The sequence below is a fragment of the Meriones unguiculatus genome, chromosome 1, assembly GCF_030254825.1.
Source record: "Meriones unguiculatus strain TT.TT164.6M chromosome 1, Bangor_MerUng_6.1, whole genome shotgun sequence".
Lineage (NCBI taxonomy): Eukaryota > Metazoa > Chordata > Mammalia > Rodentia > Muridae > Meriones > Meriones unguiculatus.
This window is the reverse complement of record NC_083349.1, coordinates 175,128,155-175,145,221: the sequence shown is the minus strand read 5'-3', so window position 1 is coordinate 175,145,221 and position 17,067 is coordinate 175,128,155. Positions and strand designations below refer to the sequence as shown.

At 37.6% G+C, this 17,067-nt stretch overlaps 1 protein-coding gene across 1 annotated transcript; it reads right to left on the bottom strand.

Annotated features, from left to right (window-relative positions):
• Window positions 1–1,131: 1,131 nt before the first annotated feature.
• Window positions 1,132–2,067, bottom strand: LOC110561348 (olfactory receptor 8B8-like). The gene has a single exon (XM_021657728.2). The coding sequence runs from the start codon at window positions 2,065–2,067 to the stop codon at window positions 1,132–1,134; it is 936 nt and encodes a 311-aa protein (XP_021513403.1).
• Window positions 2,068–17,067: the final 15,000 nt, after the last annotated feature.

The window sequence follows — 17,067 nt, the reverse complement described above, 5'->3', positions numbered from 1 at the left end:
AATTAGTGTCTTTTCTGCTTATATACTCACTAAGGTTTTCATTGCCTGTCAGATTTTGTGTTAACTACTCCACTTGGTGGAAATACCATATTTATGGCTGTCTCCTTCTGTTCAATGACCTCTCAGCTCACAAATCACCTCCTCAGACAAGCCCACCATTGCCACTCGTTCTGAAGAAGCCACAGGTGTTCCCCATATCATCTCCTTACATAAAACCTCAAATATAAACTGCATGATTTTTTTACATATAAACTTCTGAAACACAGATAATACAATTGAAATATGTGTCTGTTAATTAATTAAGATTATAAAATTCATGATGAGAACAAACATCCTCTTCAGAACATTATTGGAATTTGTGGTTAGAAATTTTGCCAGTGAGGATGGTCTGTCTTCAAACTCACCATATTCCTAAAGTCAAGGATGTGCACACAGATGCAGGTTCCATTTATTTTGGCCACTGAAAATTGCTATTTTATCTCTTGTCCTTAGGAATTGGGATAAGAAAATTTGACTTTACTCTTTCAAATACTCTTGAACTTAAAGTAGGACGAGAAGTCAGTGTGACAGTAACACCCACATTTCTCCTCTATTTCTAGGAAAGAATGAATTCTCTCCCAACAGAAAGTTGTTCAGCCCTGAACAGAGATTCCTTAAATTAGGAAATGAATAGCTCTAGGACCTCCAAATGAATGCATTTCTATCACAGCTCTGTAGGGTTCTAATTGGAGTATAGTAAAAAAACATACTTCAAAACCTTGTCATTTCTGATTTTGTTAATTCAGAACTTGTACTTACACAACCAATACGCAGTGATATGTGCCTACCTATAATCCCGCACTCAATGAGTTTGAGATAGTCCTAGGCTACATGATGAGACAAAATGTAAAGTGAAAGTTAGAAAATTGAAAAGTGAGAGAAATAAAAATCAGAGTATTCACTTAATATTTTTGAAAGAACGAAGGACTCATCTTCTTCTTCACAGTGTCTTGATCCATGAACTTATTTGTACAATCAGTTTTCTATATTAACAAATAATTGAAATTTCATTTCGACGTCGTAGGATTCTCTATAGCTTGATAAATTGCACGTAGCAAGTAAGGTCTACATCTATAAGAAAACTGTTTCTATCTATTTAATCATGCTTTTCTTCAAAGTCTTACTCAGTGCAATGTGGACATCCTTGTTCCTCAAACTGTAGATGAAAGGGTTCAGCATTGGGCCCACAATAGTGTAGAAGACAGTGGATACTTTATCTTCACCCACAGATCCGATAGGAGAAGGCTTAAGATACATGAATGCTGAGGCTCCAAAGAAAATAGAAACCGCTATTATATGAGAGCTACAGGTACTGAAAGCCTTGGACCTGCTCTCTGTGGAACGGATATGGGAAATGCTGGAAATGATCAAAGTGTAAGAAGTGAAGATGATCAGAGCAGGTCCTATCACATTGACACCCACAACAATGAAAACCACCAGCTCGTTGATGGTGGTGCTTGTGCAGGAGAGCTTCAGCAGAGGGGGTATGTCACACATATAGTGATTGATGACGTTGCCATCGCAGAAGGTGAGTCTCAGCATGCACACTGTGTGGGCCAGGGCACCCACAAACCCCATTGTGTACACACTCACTGTCATCATGAAGCAGACACGATATGACATGGTAACCTTATAAAGCAGTGGCTTACATATGGCCACGTATCTGTCGTAGGCCATTGCTGTTAAAATACAACATTCATCAATAACAAAGAAGGCAAAGAAAAAGAGCTGAGTCATGCACCCAGCATGAGAGATGATGTTCTGCTTCACAAAACTCACCAGCATTTTGGGGGTTATGACAGAGGAGTAGCAGAAATCAATAAAGGAAAGGTTGAACAGAAAGTAGTACATGGGGGTGTGCAGGTGAGGATTCAAAACAATCAGAATAATCAAGCCCAGGTTCCCCACCATGGAGACCACATAGATTCCCAAGAAGAGGAAGAAGAGAGGCAGCTGGAGCTCCGGCTGCTGAGTCAGGCCCAGCAGGATAAACTCCTTCACTGTGCTGGAGACATTGCCAGAGGCCATTCCTCTTCAGGTGGTATCTGTGGGAATGGAAAAAAACAGGGAACATTAAGGTAAAATCCCAGTTTGTTTGTTTATTTGTTTTCAGTAAACTCACAATAATAATATTAAGAGCCAGAATGGAAAATTAGTGTCAAACCTGGCCTTCTCTGCACGTTTTCTTTTCTACTTACATTTCCATATGCATGTCTTTATAATAATAAGGGAATGTGTGAAGATAAATAGTGGGCCAGGGAGACCACAGTAGCACTTGAATCCCAGGATCTGCAGTGGGAAAGGGGAGAACCGATTCCTGCAAAATTTTCTCTGATCTTCACATAAGAACTGTGAAATGGATGAACTCACACACACAAACACATAAACAAATAATAAGTTATTTAATATTTAAAAGGATTGTTATCTAATAAATTAATATGTGTGTATTAAATACACACTTCTGTGAGGATAAAGGGAAGACTGCTTCCGCACCTCTGCTATATTTCTACTCTGATAGCCTAGCTCCTACCTCAGGATGGGTTGTCTCCGGTGAGGTGAGGCACATCGAGGACTCCTTGGCTCCCTTAGTAGAGGTTCTAAAACACAAGTTTATGTTTTTGCTTTGAGACTTCAGGAAAGATTCTTCTTAACTTTCCTCCCTTTCATTACAGTGGTAGTGGGTTCCAATAGTTCTGATGTGTTTAGGGGCATATGACATGGAAAAAGATAATGCTCTTTTATTTTTGGAATGAATTCTGGATTGAGAGATCCAGAACACACTGCTCATTCTCTAAGGCTCTGAGAATTCATTAGCTACAGATCATAACTGATGGAGAGGATTTGCCCACAGGGTCCTTCTTAGCCTTGGGGAGATAAATAGCATCTACTGATGCCAAAGGAGCTGCTTGCCAACATGGCCCAAGAGGTTTTTATGACCCTGTAAATCCTAGGGACCTGATTAAAAATTGAAAGACCTATGATCCTCCAGGGAAAACAGTATGGAGAATTAGTTGGCCTGTATTTCCATACATGTTCACTACAGTGAGATTGGCTTTGTGGAACTATACCATTTTATATCCATTTTAATTTCATATCAAATGAGGATGTCCAAGAGAATATGAAATTAAGGAAAACATAGCATATGTCCACAGAGGAGTCTTCCTAGCAGCTGTCACACCTGAAAGATATATATATATTCCCTCCCTGGTAATTTGAATGAAAATTGTCTCAAATATTGGCATGAATTTAAACAGGTGGTCTCACTGGTGATATTGCTTAGGGAAGCTATGGAAACTTTAAAGGTAGAAACTTACTGGAGAAGGTATGATACTGGTTTGAGCATTTATAGCCCTAAAACACTTACTATACTATCTCTCTCTCTCTCTCTCCCTCTTTTCTATGTGTGGATGAAAGTGTGATCAGCCAATTTCCTGCTTCCGGCAACATGCTATGCCATGCTTGCTAAGATGTACCATTTGGTTTTGGAAATATAAATTAAATGCTTTTGCATATTGCTTTTGATCATGGTATTTTAACCTATTTATATACTCACTAAGAACACATATGTGCATGTGTGTGGGTCATCCACCGAGGTATAGTCAACCCATCAATGGCTCCCACCCTAAATACATGTTCTCACACAGTGGGCTGCTAATGCTTTCCTGACTTCTACTTGTTCTCCAGTCAAAATACAGGAAACAGAAGATTTGAGCTATCACCTAGATATGATCGATTTTTCTCTACATATAATTTTTCCAGTTTCATTCACTTAAATTCAAATTTTACTATTTCATTTTTCTTAATGGCTGAGTTATATTTCATTGTGTATGGCTATCACATTTCCATTCACTTTTCCTTTGTTGATGGACGTCTACCTTCTTTTCCATAGTTATTGCTAATAAAGTCGCAATGAACATTAACATTTAGGTACCTTTATTGTAATAAATAAACTCCTTTGTGTGTATGCTGGGAAGTGACGTAGCTGGCTCATGTGGAGGATCTATTCATAGGAATGTGAGTACCGCAGACTGATTTCCACATTGCTGATAGTGTTCCCTCCTCCCAACAGCATATAATAACTCCTGTTCTCCTACACCCACATCTATACTTGTCATTTGTATTCCTGATGACTAGAATGAGGTGACAGAATCTAAATTTATGGGTGTAGCTAAGGCTGCTGAACAGTTTTTAAAGTGTTTGCTGAACATTTGTTTGTTTGTTTTGAGGGGTTCAAGAGTCTATTTTATTTTAACATTTATTTATTCATTCATTATCTATTTGTTTATTTATTCACTTTACAGCATGGTCAAAGCCTACTCCCTCTTCTCCTCCCAGTCCTACTCCCACCCCACCCCCTTATTTCCCCATCCCCTTATCCTCATAGAAAGGGAGACCTCCCGCATGGGTACCAACCCACCCTGGCACATAGAGTTGTAGCTGGACTAGGCACATACTCTCTCACTGAGACCAGACAAGGCAGCCCAGCTATGCGAATGGGACCCAAAGAAAGGCAGGTCAGAGACAGCCCCTGCTCTAATTATTAGGGGACCCAAACTGCACATCAGCTACATATGTGTAGGTTCAGCCCATGCATGCTCTTCAGTTGGTTGAGTCCCCATGGGTTCAAATTAGTTTATTCTTTAGGTCCTGCTGTGGTGTCTTTAATCCCTTTGACTCCCTCAATCCTTCCCCTCACACACACACTCTTCCACAAGACTCCCCGAGATCCACCTCTTGTTTCCTGTTGGTCTACACATCTACGTCTATTAGCTCCTGGATGAAGTTTCTCAGAAGACAGTTATGCTAGGCTCCTGTCTGCAATCTTCGCAGAGTATCATTAATAGTGACAGAAGTTGGCTCTCTCCCATGGGGTTGCTCTCAAGTTGGGCCAGTGATTGGCATTCCCTCAATCTCTGCTCCATCTCTACCAGTTGTCTTGTAGGCAGGACAAACTTTGGGACTAAAAGGAGTCTTTTGTTGTTTTTTGGGGGGGAGGGGAGGAGGTGAATAGCATAGAGATCAGAACATCTGGACATGCCCTAAAAGACCCAGTGGCTAGGAGATGGGAGGGATCTAGCCTATATGTTCCTGGGGTAGCAGGCCTGCTGAAGGCTGATGGAGTAGTGGCAACACCTGTTTTTTACGTTAAGATTTTTCTTTTAAGAACATCTTGTTCAGTTCCACAGCCAATTTATTACTTGGGTTGTTTGGTTTTTGATGCTTAAGTTTTATTTTTTTATTTTTGTGGTTTTTAATTTTTCCCTTATTTGTTTTAGTTCTTTGTATATTTTAAGTATTTTTCTTCCCTTTCATCTTATCAATTTTAGAAAAAAATTCTACAATATATTTTGATCATATTCTTTTCTCTCCCCTAACTCACCCCAGATCATACCCACATCCTAACCCAACCACCTTCACTCCTCTCTATAGTCCTCTCTTCTTTCATTCTCTCTCTCACTCTCTCAGAAAAACTCAAAGGTTGAAAATCAAAAAGACAAAATAATAAGACAAACAAAAAATACCAAACCAAAGAAAGAAATCACATACAAAAACATAAAGTTTTCTTTGTGTGGCCCAACTACTCCTGAAAATGGGGCCTGTCCTGGAGTATTGATAAACCCATTGATCCTCCATTAGAGAAAGCTGTTTTCCCATTTCCCAGCAGGTGTCAATTGCAAATAGCTTTTTAGTTCAAGGTAGGACTTAGCGTCTACTTCTTTCTCAGTGCTGGAATTTCGTCTGGTTTGAATTGTACTAGTCCTGTTTCTGTGCATGTCATCATAGTCTCTGCAAGTACATCAGCCCTCTGATGTATGTGCATCAGTCCTCAAGTGTCTGGAAGGTACTCTGGAGTCATCTACCTTCTCTGGTTCCTGCAATCTTTCTGCTTCCTCTTCCACGTAGATCCCCGAGCCTTGAGATCACTGGGACTGTCTTTAGGAGTGATGAGAAGAAAGTTACTAGTTACCATCCACAACCTGCCAGTAAGGCCCTATTGTTGAAGAGACCACGTGCTTATGCCATTGAACATGGAGAAATTGAGTTAGTGACCAACACAATTTTCATCCCCTCCTGACTAATGTTCTGGAGCTAGAAGGTACTTTGATTATTACCAGAGAAGAAAAGTAATCATCATCTCTCAGTTACAAACCCTATGATCTGCAACAGTTGAAGGGAGAGGTATCATCTCAAGACAAACTGAGACCAAGTTTTCAACACAAGGAAGATTAATTTTCCCCAGAGGAAAAAAAGAGCATGCAACAAGAGATGAAAACAGGAGATGGAGGACAAGCAAGAAGGCAGCAAGGCAAAGGAGAAAGGGGTATTTGTCCTTGGGGTACAAACGACTTCCTCTGGAGAGAGAGAGGAGGCAGGTGTAGCCCAGAGGCAAATGTCAATTTGTAGAGGCAAAAGGGGAACCCATGTCAGGATAAATTGTTTAGTTTTGATTGGACATGTTAATTAAGGTGGCCAAAAGAGGGCTTTTGATTGCTAGACTTCAATACTTTGATAACTGGACACTGTTAGTCAGCTTCAGGAGGAGGAAATGGGCAAATAAAAGAATACATTTTTGTGTCTAGGTTTAGGAATGTAATCTAATGATTTTTAGCAAGGCAGAGGGAAAAGGGCAGAAGGAAAAAGGGGAAAAGGAATGTAATCTAATGATTTTTAGCCAGAGACATGTTTGCCATGCTCCAGCTAGTTAAACTCTTCAACAGTGACCTGTCTATGAGATTTACTGCTGCAATAGTAGCACAGATTTTTGTGTGCATGTGTGAGAGAGAGAGAGCCACATTTTAATGTTGATAGTATGTGAGAATGCTACATGTAGGCAGGACTCAAGATTTTATTATATATATTTTTTTCTTTTGTATCTGAATATAGTTGATGCTTTCTCTACTCTCCACAGTTCTTCCCACTTCCTCTCCCATCCAGATCTACTTCACTTTTATCTTATCTCTCATTAGAAAACCAAACAAACAAACAAAAAAACAAAACAGGCTTCTAGGAGTTAACAACAAAACATAACAAAATAAAATATGATAAGATAAAAATGAAAACTATCATATCGAAGTTGGAGAAGACAAGTCAACAGAAAAATTTAAAAAGCCCCAAAACAAGGCACAAGATTGATAGACCCAATAATTTACACATTCAGGAGACCCATAGAAATACAAAACTTACGGCTTGATTACACATGCAGGGGGCCTAGTGCAACCTATTCAGGCCCTGTGCTTTAGTCTGTCAGTTCACACAAGCTTAGCCCATTTTTTTTTGAGGGCCTTGGTCTCCTGGTATCCTCATGCTCTCTTTCTCCCACCTCTCTTCTGCCACCACTTCTGCAGGGTTCCCTGAGCTCTGGGTAGAAGGATTTGACCAGACATCTAAGTTAGAGCTGTGTGTTTCAAAGCCTCTCTATCTCTCTGTCTTTCTGTCTCTCTCTCTCTCTCTCTTTCTCTCTCTCTCTCTCTGTCTCTCTCTCTCTCTCTGACTCTCTGTCTCTCTGCATAGCATATAGTAGCATAAATGTTAACAGAATAACCAACCACTTTTTAAAACTGAATTTAAGGCTCACTTCATGAATTCTTTTTTATATTTTAGTCACTAATCCTCTGAAAGACAAATAACTGGCAAAGACTTGTTTCCTATTATATTGACTCTCTTACTCACTAGATGGACAGTTTTCTTTGCAGTATAGAAGCTTTTTAGTTTCATAAAATCTTATTTTCCAATTGCCAGAGCCCAAATTAAAAATAAAATAAAATAAAGATTTGCAGTATCTATAAGTTGAATTGTACTCCACACTTTTTCTACTAGCAGTTTTAGGTTTACTGCTTTGAGTAGTTTCAGGAAATATCATATACACAAAACATTGCATAGATAGGTTCAGCACATGTATCACAAAGGGTATATAGATATTGGCAACATCATTTCTCTAAGCATTTATATAAACTGTGATATTTCTATTAGAGAGAAGTCAAGCAAAATGGTAGTGATTAATTTGTACACTCAACATTCAAGAACTAGACATGAAAATTTATGATGTAGGAAAAATGTATAAATAAAGCTCAGGAGTCGAAACCTACCAAGTGAATGGAGGAGGATAACTGGTACTTAATGGTCTAGTCTTATAGTCTAGAAGCTACAAGATCCAGCTTCAGTGAGAAATTCTTCTAAAATAGCATGGTAAGTGATAAGTCACTTAACATCTGCCTCTGGCTGTCACTTGCATGTGCATGTACACATATATATGTGAACTTGCACAAACACAAAAAGCATGATGCTGACTGTGAATTTTGAAAGTGAAATCTAAAAGAATAAGAATTATAGGAAAAACAAAATTTTAAACATGTAAAGCCATTACAATTTTAGTTCACAACACCTCTAATTTCAAAAGCAGGCTGAACAACATGTGCCAACTAGTAATAGTTGTCTTATTTAAAGACATGAGAAAAGAAAATGTGTGAAAGACAGACAACCACAGAGAAGACAGCTAATAGGTATGTGCATTTGTATATATGGACCTCAAAGTTTTCAACATGGTTTGCTTTTAAAAGCTGTTACATGTGCACTTAATGATGCTGCTTTATAATCTATATTTATCTACATATTATTTCACAAATAGTACACTATGGGGTTGTTGCAGCATAGTCTTTAAGTTGGGTAATGAGAATCCGACATTGTTCTTTTTAAACTTTTATCGGAGGAGTTTGCACACAGGTACACTGTACATGCTTCCTTTCCACTCCCCTGTTTCACTTTTGGTTCCTTTCTTGTAGCCTCGTATATTCATGACCCCTTCTTCTATGTTTAAAATATACATATATACTAATATATTTAAATTTATATTATATTAACATATTTCATATATTAATATATATCCTACTTAGTCCACCAATTAGCATTGCCCTTCCTTACATATATTTAGAGCTGATGTTTAGAATTTGAGTCTTATTTTGGAAGAACAAGTTGGTCCCCATTGAGTGCATATAGCTCTTCCTCTAGGGGTGAGGCCTTGTTAAAACTTCCTCCATCCATGTTTGCATATTAACTGTTGTGGTTGTTGCAGGTCTTGTGCAGGCAGCGACGTGGTTGAGAGTACATGGGAACAATACCCTGATCCTTTCTAGAACACAGTTTAAAAATCTTCCAAGATGTTCCCTGAGCCTCAGATACCGGGTCTGTTATTCAGGTCTAGGCAGCTCATGGTTACTTTTTCTTTGCATTTAGAAAGATGGGGATCTCCATTCTAGTCTTCCTTTGCTGAAAAAACGATCAGACATACAGGCATAAGGATCAGCACTTAGGAGGCGGTGGTGTTTACACTGCAGAGAACAGAGCTGATTTCAAAAGTATGCTCTGGTTTGCAGCCCATCTGTTCTAAAGAAAAAAAAAAAAAACCATTGAGGTTGACAGAAACACAAATTAGAAATGATTGGATAAAATTGGGAACATTTACCTATTCCCAAGTTTTGCCTCTAAAATATCTGTCATGTATCATAGTGTTTGTGTTTCCATGACCAAAGTAAGGACCAATATTCTAGCCTTATTTATTTTATTATAAAAACAATTTATACATGAGTAAATATATTCTACATTTTTAAAATCCAAAAGAAAATATTTCAATGGACAGAGATGGTGACATAGGTCTAAGATCACTGTGCCCAGGAGGCTGGGGCAAAAGAAAGCAGGACTCATGCCAGCCTAGATGCTATGTTTGTTGTCTTGGTGTTTTTGTGTGACTCCTAACAGTGGGAGTGGAAATAGCTCTGACTCATTTGCCTACTTCTGGAACCCTTATTCTCCTACTGTGCTGCCCCCCCAAGCCCTGATAAGAGAGTTTGTGTCTAGTCTTTTTACATATTGTTTGTTATGCTTTGGTTGGTTCATATCCCTGGGAGTCCTGCTCTTTTCTGAAAGGAAATGGAGGAGGAATGGGTGGGGATGCTGGGAAGAGTGGAGGAAAGAAAAAAACTGCAGTTGATATGTACTGTATGAGAGAACATTTTTTTATTATTTTATTAATTACAGTTTATTCACTTTGTATCTGAGCTGTAGTCCCTTCTCTAGTCCCCTCCCAATTCTACCCTCCCTCCCTCATCTTCTCTCATGCCCGACCCCAAGTCCACTGATAGGGGAGGTCTTCTTCCTCTTCCCTAGAGAGAAATTTTTTTAAATAAATGAGATACAACATGGGGAAAAAGTCACAAATTTATATCTCTCAGGAATGCAAAATATAATGTTTGAAAGGAAAAATGTACTGACTGTAAAAACACATGCTTCCAGTATAATAATGAGTCAAATGAAAATTACAGCTAAGACAGAGGTTTAAAAGATCTCTCCATGTGATGGCTTGAAGGAGCAGAGCTGGGATAAGAAAGAATATACAACATCTGAAATCACAAAGATGGTAAAAAACACAAGACGACTGTAAAGTTACAGAAATATAAGAGATTCAGCAAAAGAAGTAGGCCATTCCAGACGTACTCTGATTATATAAATCCCTAGAAAGGAGATGTTGGAAAAGCAAGCTACTAGGCTGTTGTCAGGTCAGTGAAGGAGAAGTGAGTCAGGTACAGTAGTTGGAAGAATCTTGCAGCTCTGACTAATTGACAGAGTATTTCTGTATTTATGACACAACTCAGTAAGCAGGGATAGATTCATGTTGTTCCAAAACATAGATCATATCATGTCTGTCTCTGAACATGTGTTTTAACTTCCTCTTGGTCATAAGTTTAGTCATCATAGATAAACTATAAAAAGATCAGAGTTATCTTTTACAATCATTTCTGGGATCACAAGTTTAGTCATTGATAAACAGTTATCAGAACAGAGTTATCTATTACAGTCTTTTTCTTCATTTACCCATAACTCTACACTGAAGAATCTAGAGGCGTATTTTGCCAAAGCATGACAGTCCACATGCTGGTAGTTCTTGCAGTTTCAAGAGCACTAGACAGAAAGAAAATCTCCAAGACAGCATGGGCAGACTGATATGTCCCAAGTGGTGTATTTTCAGCTCTTAATGCTCTGAGTGCCAATTAGCATTAGGCCCAAGAAAAACTTCAGGACAAAGCTGCTGCAGTTATTATTCAATTTCTGGCATAATCGAATGCCTATATCTTATATATCTTTGTGGAATTCATTTATGTATCTAATATTTGTATTTTTTGTTCCTTGGTCATGTGACAACACAGTGGCCCTACATGCACTAGCTTTTCTAAGAAAGGGAAGACTTGATATCTCATTCTTTTATCATTTTTCTACACGGTTCTTTGTCTCTCAGTATAAGCCCCTGTGTAGGGCAGAGATGAATCCAGCAATCTAACTTTGTTGCTGTATCTTTTCCTCAAGGGGCACACCATATAAGGCCCCCAATCTTATATGCCACATAATTATCTGAGTGTGTGTTAGGAGGAGGCTTTGATCTGATCTTCTTACAAATCCTCTATCCCATCAAATCAAAAAGGTAATTCTTGTTTATCTTTTTAAGTTTGATCAAGACCAAAAGTGAAAGATGGCACTACTGTGATCATAACATGTGTCTCATTTTTGCTGGATCTTTGTCAAACAGCTGTGCTGGCTTTATGAGTTTTGCTGTTCTTGTTAAATATGGCCGTGCCAGCAGACCCCATTGAAAGGTCATCTTAAGGTAAATAGACAGGATACCCATAAAATAAGCCCATACCTCTTATAAGTCTGAAATCCAGTTATAAGTTTTCATGAAATAGTGACTCCTTTAGTGGAATTATACAGCAGGGACAGACTTGGAAGGCCGTCACCAGTCTCCAAATGTAGGTGGATCTTATTGTTTAAAAACTGACACACTCCTGGTACCAGAGAACACAGACCATCATGAAGCCTGAAGTTGAACATCCACAGGCCCAGAACACTGTGAAATGTAGTCAAGAAGATGGTTTGAGTGTGTGTGTGTCAGATGTTGACAGAGCAAAGTAGAAGGAAGCTCTGATCAAGGAGTAAAGTCTACAGGAGAAAGCAGATACATACAGTGGCTAAGAGCAGACTTCATCAACTAAAAGAACTCTGGAGTTTGATAGCCCTGAGCTGAAGTCAGTGGGTATATCAATCCACAAAGCTATCTGTCTGCCATGGATTTCACTACTATAAATTAGAGAACACGGAAGCTCCAGAAAACTGACTGGCATCCACAGTGGCGTCTTTCCAGATAAACAACTAACACTATGTAAGTTTTAAAAATAAGAATACATCATTTGCACAGATCTCAATGCTGTGTTTGCCTCCCCAAACCCCATTTCTCTTGTGAAACACCTCCAAACTAGAACGTTAGTCAAATCAGGTCTAAGAAGTGGGAACTTCAGAAAAGTAGAATCTGCTCAGCCTACACACTTCAGATTTAATCACGGCCAGCAGAGGGCCGGGGTGCACAAAGGAAAGAAGCTACTGAAGTGAAGACAGATCAACAGGCATCTTCTAGGTGCTCGAGACAGGAGAGCACAAGTTCAGCTAATTCTTGCCATGCTGCATACATCTTTCTGATGTCAGGTCTCAAAGATCTGCTTCAACCCTTCATCTGTTTTTTAGTGTATGTCATGTAATCAAACCCAAGATGATGTCTGGAGGAACTTCTTATTACTGGGTCCTCAAAGACTGGAGTCAGCCAGATATATGCAGGATAGTCAGAACCAATTGAGCGTGCCATCTCTTGTCTTACCTATAATTTATGATATATATATTATATATATGATATATGATGATCACATTATAATATATCACAAATTATATATATATATATATGAGTTATTCAACCATAAAGTAGAACAAAGTTGTGCTATTTACAGGAAGTGAATAACTAAAGTTATCACAGCAAGCAAAGCAAGACCTGGAGAGAGAAATATTACATCTTTTCTATAAGTTTCAGTTTCTAGATCATATAATTCACATATTTGTACCATGTGAAAGAAAAGCAAGCCTATCTGAGCAAAGGAGGGAGAAAAGAAAGAGAAGAAGAAGTGTAAGTATTGGAATTATTACCTTTATGAGTGAAACTGTCTATGTGACTCTCACCAGTATTTTCTATTAATATATGCCAAGCAAAGAATATAAGAAAAAGAAGCGCGTCTGAGGAATGAAAGCAAATATCAAAAATCTGGATTTAATGAAAGCAAAGAAAAATTGATCAGGTCTTTATGTAAAGAATAAAGCAGTGGTTTGGGAGACTTGTCAAAAGAAGGTAACAGCAGTGATTAAAACCAAAGTTTAACTATATATATAAATTTATCAAAATGTCATAATGAAATATATTGTCTTGTTAATAACTTCAAAATTTACAATAATAAAAATAAAACTTGTTCAGATACATATTATAAAAAATTAAACTGTGACATGCACAAATATGACAGTTTATTCAGTCATGACGAAGAATTAAATTATGTCATGTGAAGGAATAAGGATGAAACTGCAAATAGCTGCTTTACATTATTGAAGCCAGAATCAGAAAAATATCATATTTTTCTCTTATTTGCAGAATCTAGATTTTTAAATATAAATATTCATTATATGTTAAATATAATAAAATATTAAATTAAATAAGGAAACATGACAGGAGAGACAGGAGTTTAAAATCAGAGAGAAGGTAACAACAAAGGGTGGTGAGAGGAACAATGACAAAACATCACATTATCATTCATATGATCAGTAATTAATTATAACTATGTGAATATAATATATTGGCATGTATAAATACATACGTGACACTAAAGTTTAAGAAAGTATTTAGGGAATGGGGGAAAAAGAGACGTGAGAGAGCATAGAATGGTGGATGGGGAGAGTGAATGATCACGAATATAAGTAAAACTCTATGACTTAATAATCTTATAATGAAATTCAGTTTTTTGCTAACTGAAAATTAATTACAGTACCTTGTTTGCCTCCCCAATTAAACACCAACAACACCAGCCACAATTGTAGCCTTCCACAGAACCTTGTCTTCAGGGTTCCTCAAAGCTTTCCAGTTCATCTTTAATATGCAGAGTTCAGTAACTGACAAAGAACACAATGAGAGCCAGGTACAAGTCTGTAATCCCAGCACTCAGAAATCTGCGTTCAAGCCCCAAACCAACCAACCAAACAAACAAATGAAAAATAGTAAACCTAAAGAAAATTCACCACAGTGAACTGAATGTGATATTCTAAGTGTGAGCCTGAAACAGATAAGGACTATGAGATTAAAATCCAAAAACTTTCCAAGCCTGGTGGAAATGTATGCCTGTATGTATGCCTATAGTTCAGTGCTAGGGAGGAAGGAAGATCATGAGTTCAGAGCAGAATAGGCACCAGAGAAAGTTCTTGTCAAAAGTAAATAAATAGATAAATAAATGAATAACAGAACAAGTCTGAATAATGCAGATACTTTAGTAATATAGTAATATTGCTTCATTAATTATTACAAATATATACACTAAGATATGATAACGGGAAATGCACATGAAATTTATCTGCCACTCTTCTACTAAATTTAACACTTTTTTATGAATCTAAATCAATTCTAGTAATTCTAGTACTGAAGTATCAGGTTAGAAAATACATAGGAAGCTAAATGTAATTAGCAATTTAAATAGCAAAGAATGAATTTTGAATAAACTTGTAAAAATCAATAAAATATTCAAATTAAATTCAGAAAAAGGACTAGAGAATAGCAAAGCTTTGGTGGCACACTGGTCGTCTTTAGTCCACATACTGAGTATTTATTTAGCACCTGGAGAAGACAAACTAGAAGAGACAAAAACTAAAACATGCAGCTGAAGATGCCCAAAATTAAAACGTTAGATACCTAACTACACTAGGAGGCCCTGGGCTCTCAATAGTGTTCGATAGCAAGCTGACTAAATGAGCCGCATATCCACTATTATAGTTGAAACATTAGTGCTAGATTATTAAGGCCTAACCACCTGTAAACACAGATTTTACTGTGTAAAATCTTCTGCAATATTCTCTTTTAAGACAATTGCAATCGTCATAACATTTTGTAAAGTCTTTTAAATATTTAAGGATTATGTTTCACAGCAAAAATCAGAGAATAAGACATATTAATTATGCAGCATATTAATAGAAGTATTCAAGTATGAAGATGGGGAGATGGCCCGGTAAGTCAAACTGATTGTCACCTCAGCCTGATTACCTACGTTGTATCTTCTGAGCCAATAGAAAGCTAAACTACTGACCTCATATATCTTTTTTAAATTTTATTTATTTTTATTAAGTATGGTTTATTCACTTGATATCCCATTTGTAGGTCTCTCCCTCTTCCTCTCCTAATCCCCTCCTCCCTCCCTCTTTCCCACCCGTGCCCCTCCCCCAGTCCACTGATAAGGGAGGTCCTCCTCCTTCCTGCTGATCTTAGTCTATCAGGTCTCATCAGGAGTGGCTGTATTGTCTTCCTCTGTGGCCTGTGAAGGCTGCTCCCCCTTGAGAGGGAGGTGATCAAAGAGCAGGCCAATCAGTTCATGTCAGAGACAGTCCCTGTTCCCATTACTAGGGAGCCCACTTGGACACTGAACTGCCATGAGCTATATCTGTAAAGGGGTTCTAGGTTATGTCCATGAATGGTCCTTGGCTGAAGTATCAGTCTCAGAAAAGACCCTGCCCAGAATATTTGGTTCTGTTGCTCTCTTTGTGGAGCTCCTGTCCTCTCCACAACTTACTGCCTCCCCCTTCTTTCTTAAGATTCCTTGTACTCTGTCCCAAGTTCGGCTATAAGTCTCAGCATCTGCTTTGATACCCTGCAGGACAGAGTCTTTCCGAAGTCTTCTGTGGTAGGCTCCTGTCCTGTTTCCTGTTTTCTCCCTCCTCTGATGTCCATCCTCTTTGCCTTTCTGAATGAGAATTGATCATCTTACCCAGAGTCCTCCTTCTTGATTAGCTTCTTTAGGTGTACAGATTTTACTATGTTTATCCTATATGTCTAATATCCACTTATGAGTGGAACTCAAGCATCTTTAATCCCAGTGTATATGTGGGATGTAGAGGCAGGACAGTCCATAGAAACTCACATCCCAGCTATCCTGGCTTACCCACAGTGAAGGTAAACTGCTTTGAACAACGTGGAAAGATTAAAGTAACACCTGAAGGAGGACCTCTAGTCTTCAAACACACTTACAAACTTTAAACATCTATAAAATTCATCCAAAATTTAAAGTACTTGAGAAGATACAAGTCCATTTTTATTCTTACTGAATATTACTTCAAATAAAATGTATTGAAAATTACTAATGAAAATATGTAATTGTTCTGAAGCACAATTCATCAGGCCTTGTGCCTACTTGTTAACAACTATGTCTTTATTAATTACATATCATGTATGCAAATGAGTTTTTCTGATTTTATTTGTAATATAAAAAGTATTACACATTTTGTTTGTAACAATACTATCACATAGATGTCCACTCTGCAGTGATTAAATTTAATAAAATAGCCCATTCATCATTGTTAATAAAAAATAAATAAAACCATAATTGTTACTTCTTTGTAATATGAACATATAAAATTTACTTTATTAATTTAAGATATGAAATAATTAACCGGAATCATTATGTGGCTCAATGGACTCGAATGTAATATTGCTGATTGAAACCATGGACATGATTAGCCTTCTTCTTGTTGTCTTCCAACCAGCGTCCCATCCAGCAACCTTGATTCTACTACAAAGTGAGAAATCACCTATAATTTGTCATTTTTTGTTTTAGTTGTGGAAGGTTTTAATGTTTTGTACTATAAAATTCACTTTGCTTTTTGAGGTGAGAAGAGCCTAGGAGCCAGAGTATGGACCAATAATGAAAATTGCTTCATAAATATATTATAAATTACTAGGAACACCTCTTAGGTATGTTGAAGTTACAGAAACAAAAATAAAATTATCAATATATTGTAAAAGAAGTTTATCAAACTACACATGTAATGATAGGTAAAGTTACATTGATAAACAAAAGCTCCTCATTGAAAGCACTAACAAAATTTATGTTCCTCCAATTTCTTAGTGCACTATTGTTT

Coding starts and splice junctions, on each gene's coding strand:
- LOC110561348 (XM_021657728.2), bottom strand. CDS start 2,067: ATGGCCTCTGGCAATGTCTCCAGCACAGTGAAGGAGTTTATCCTGCTG.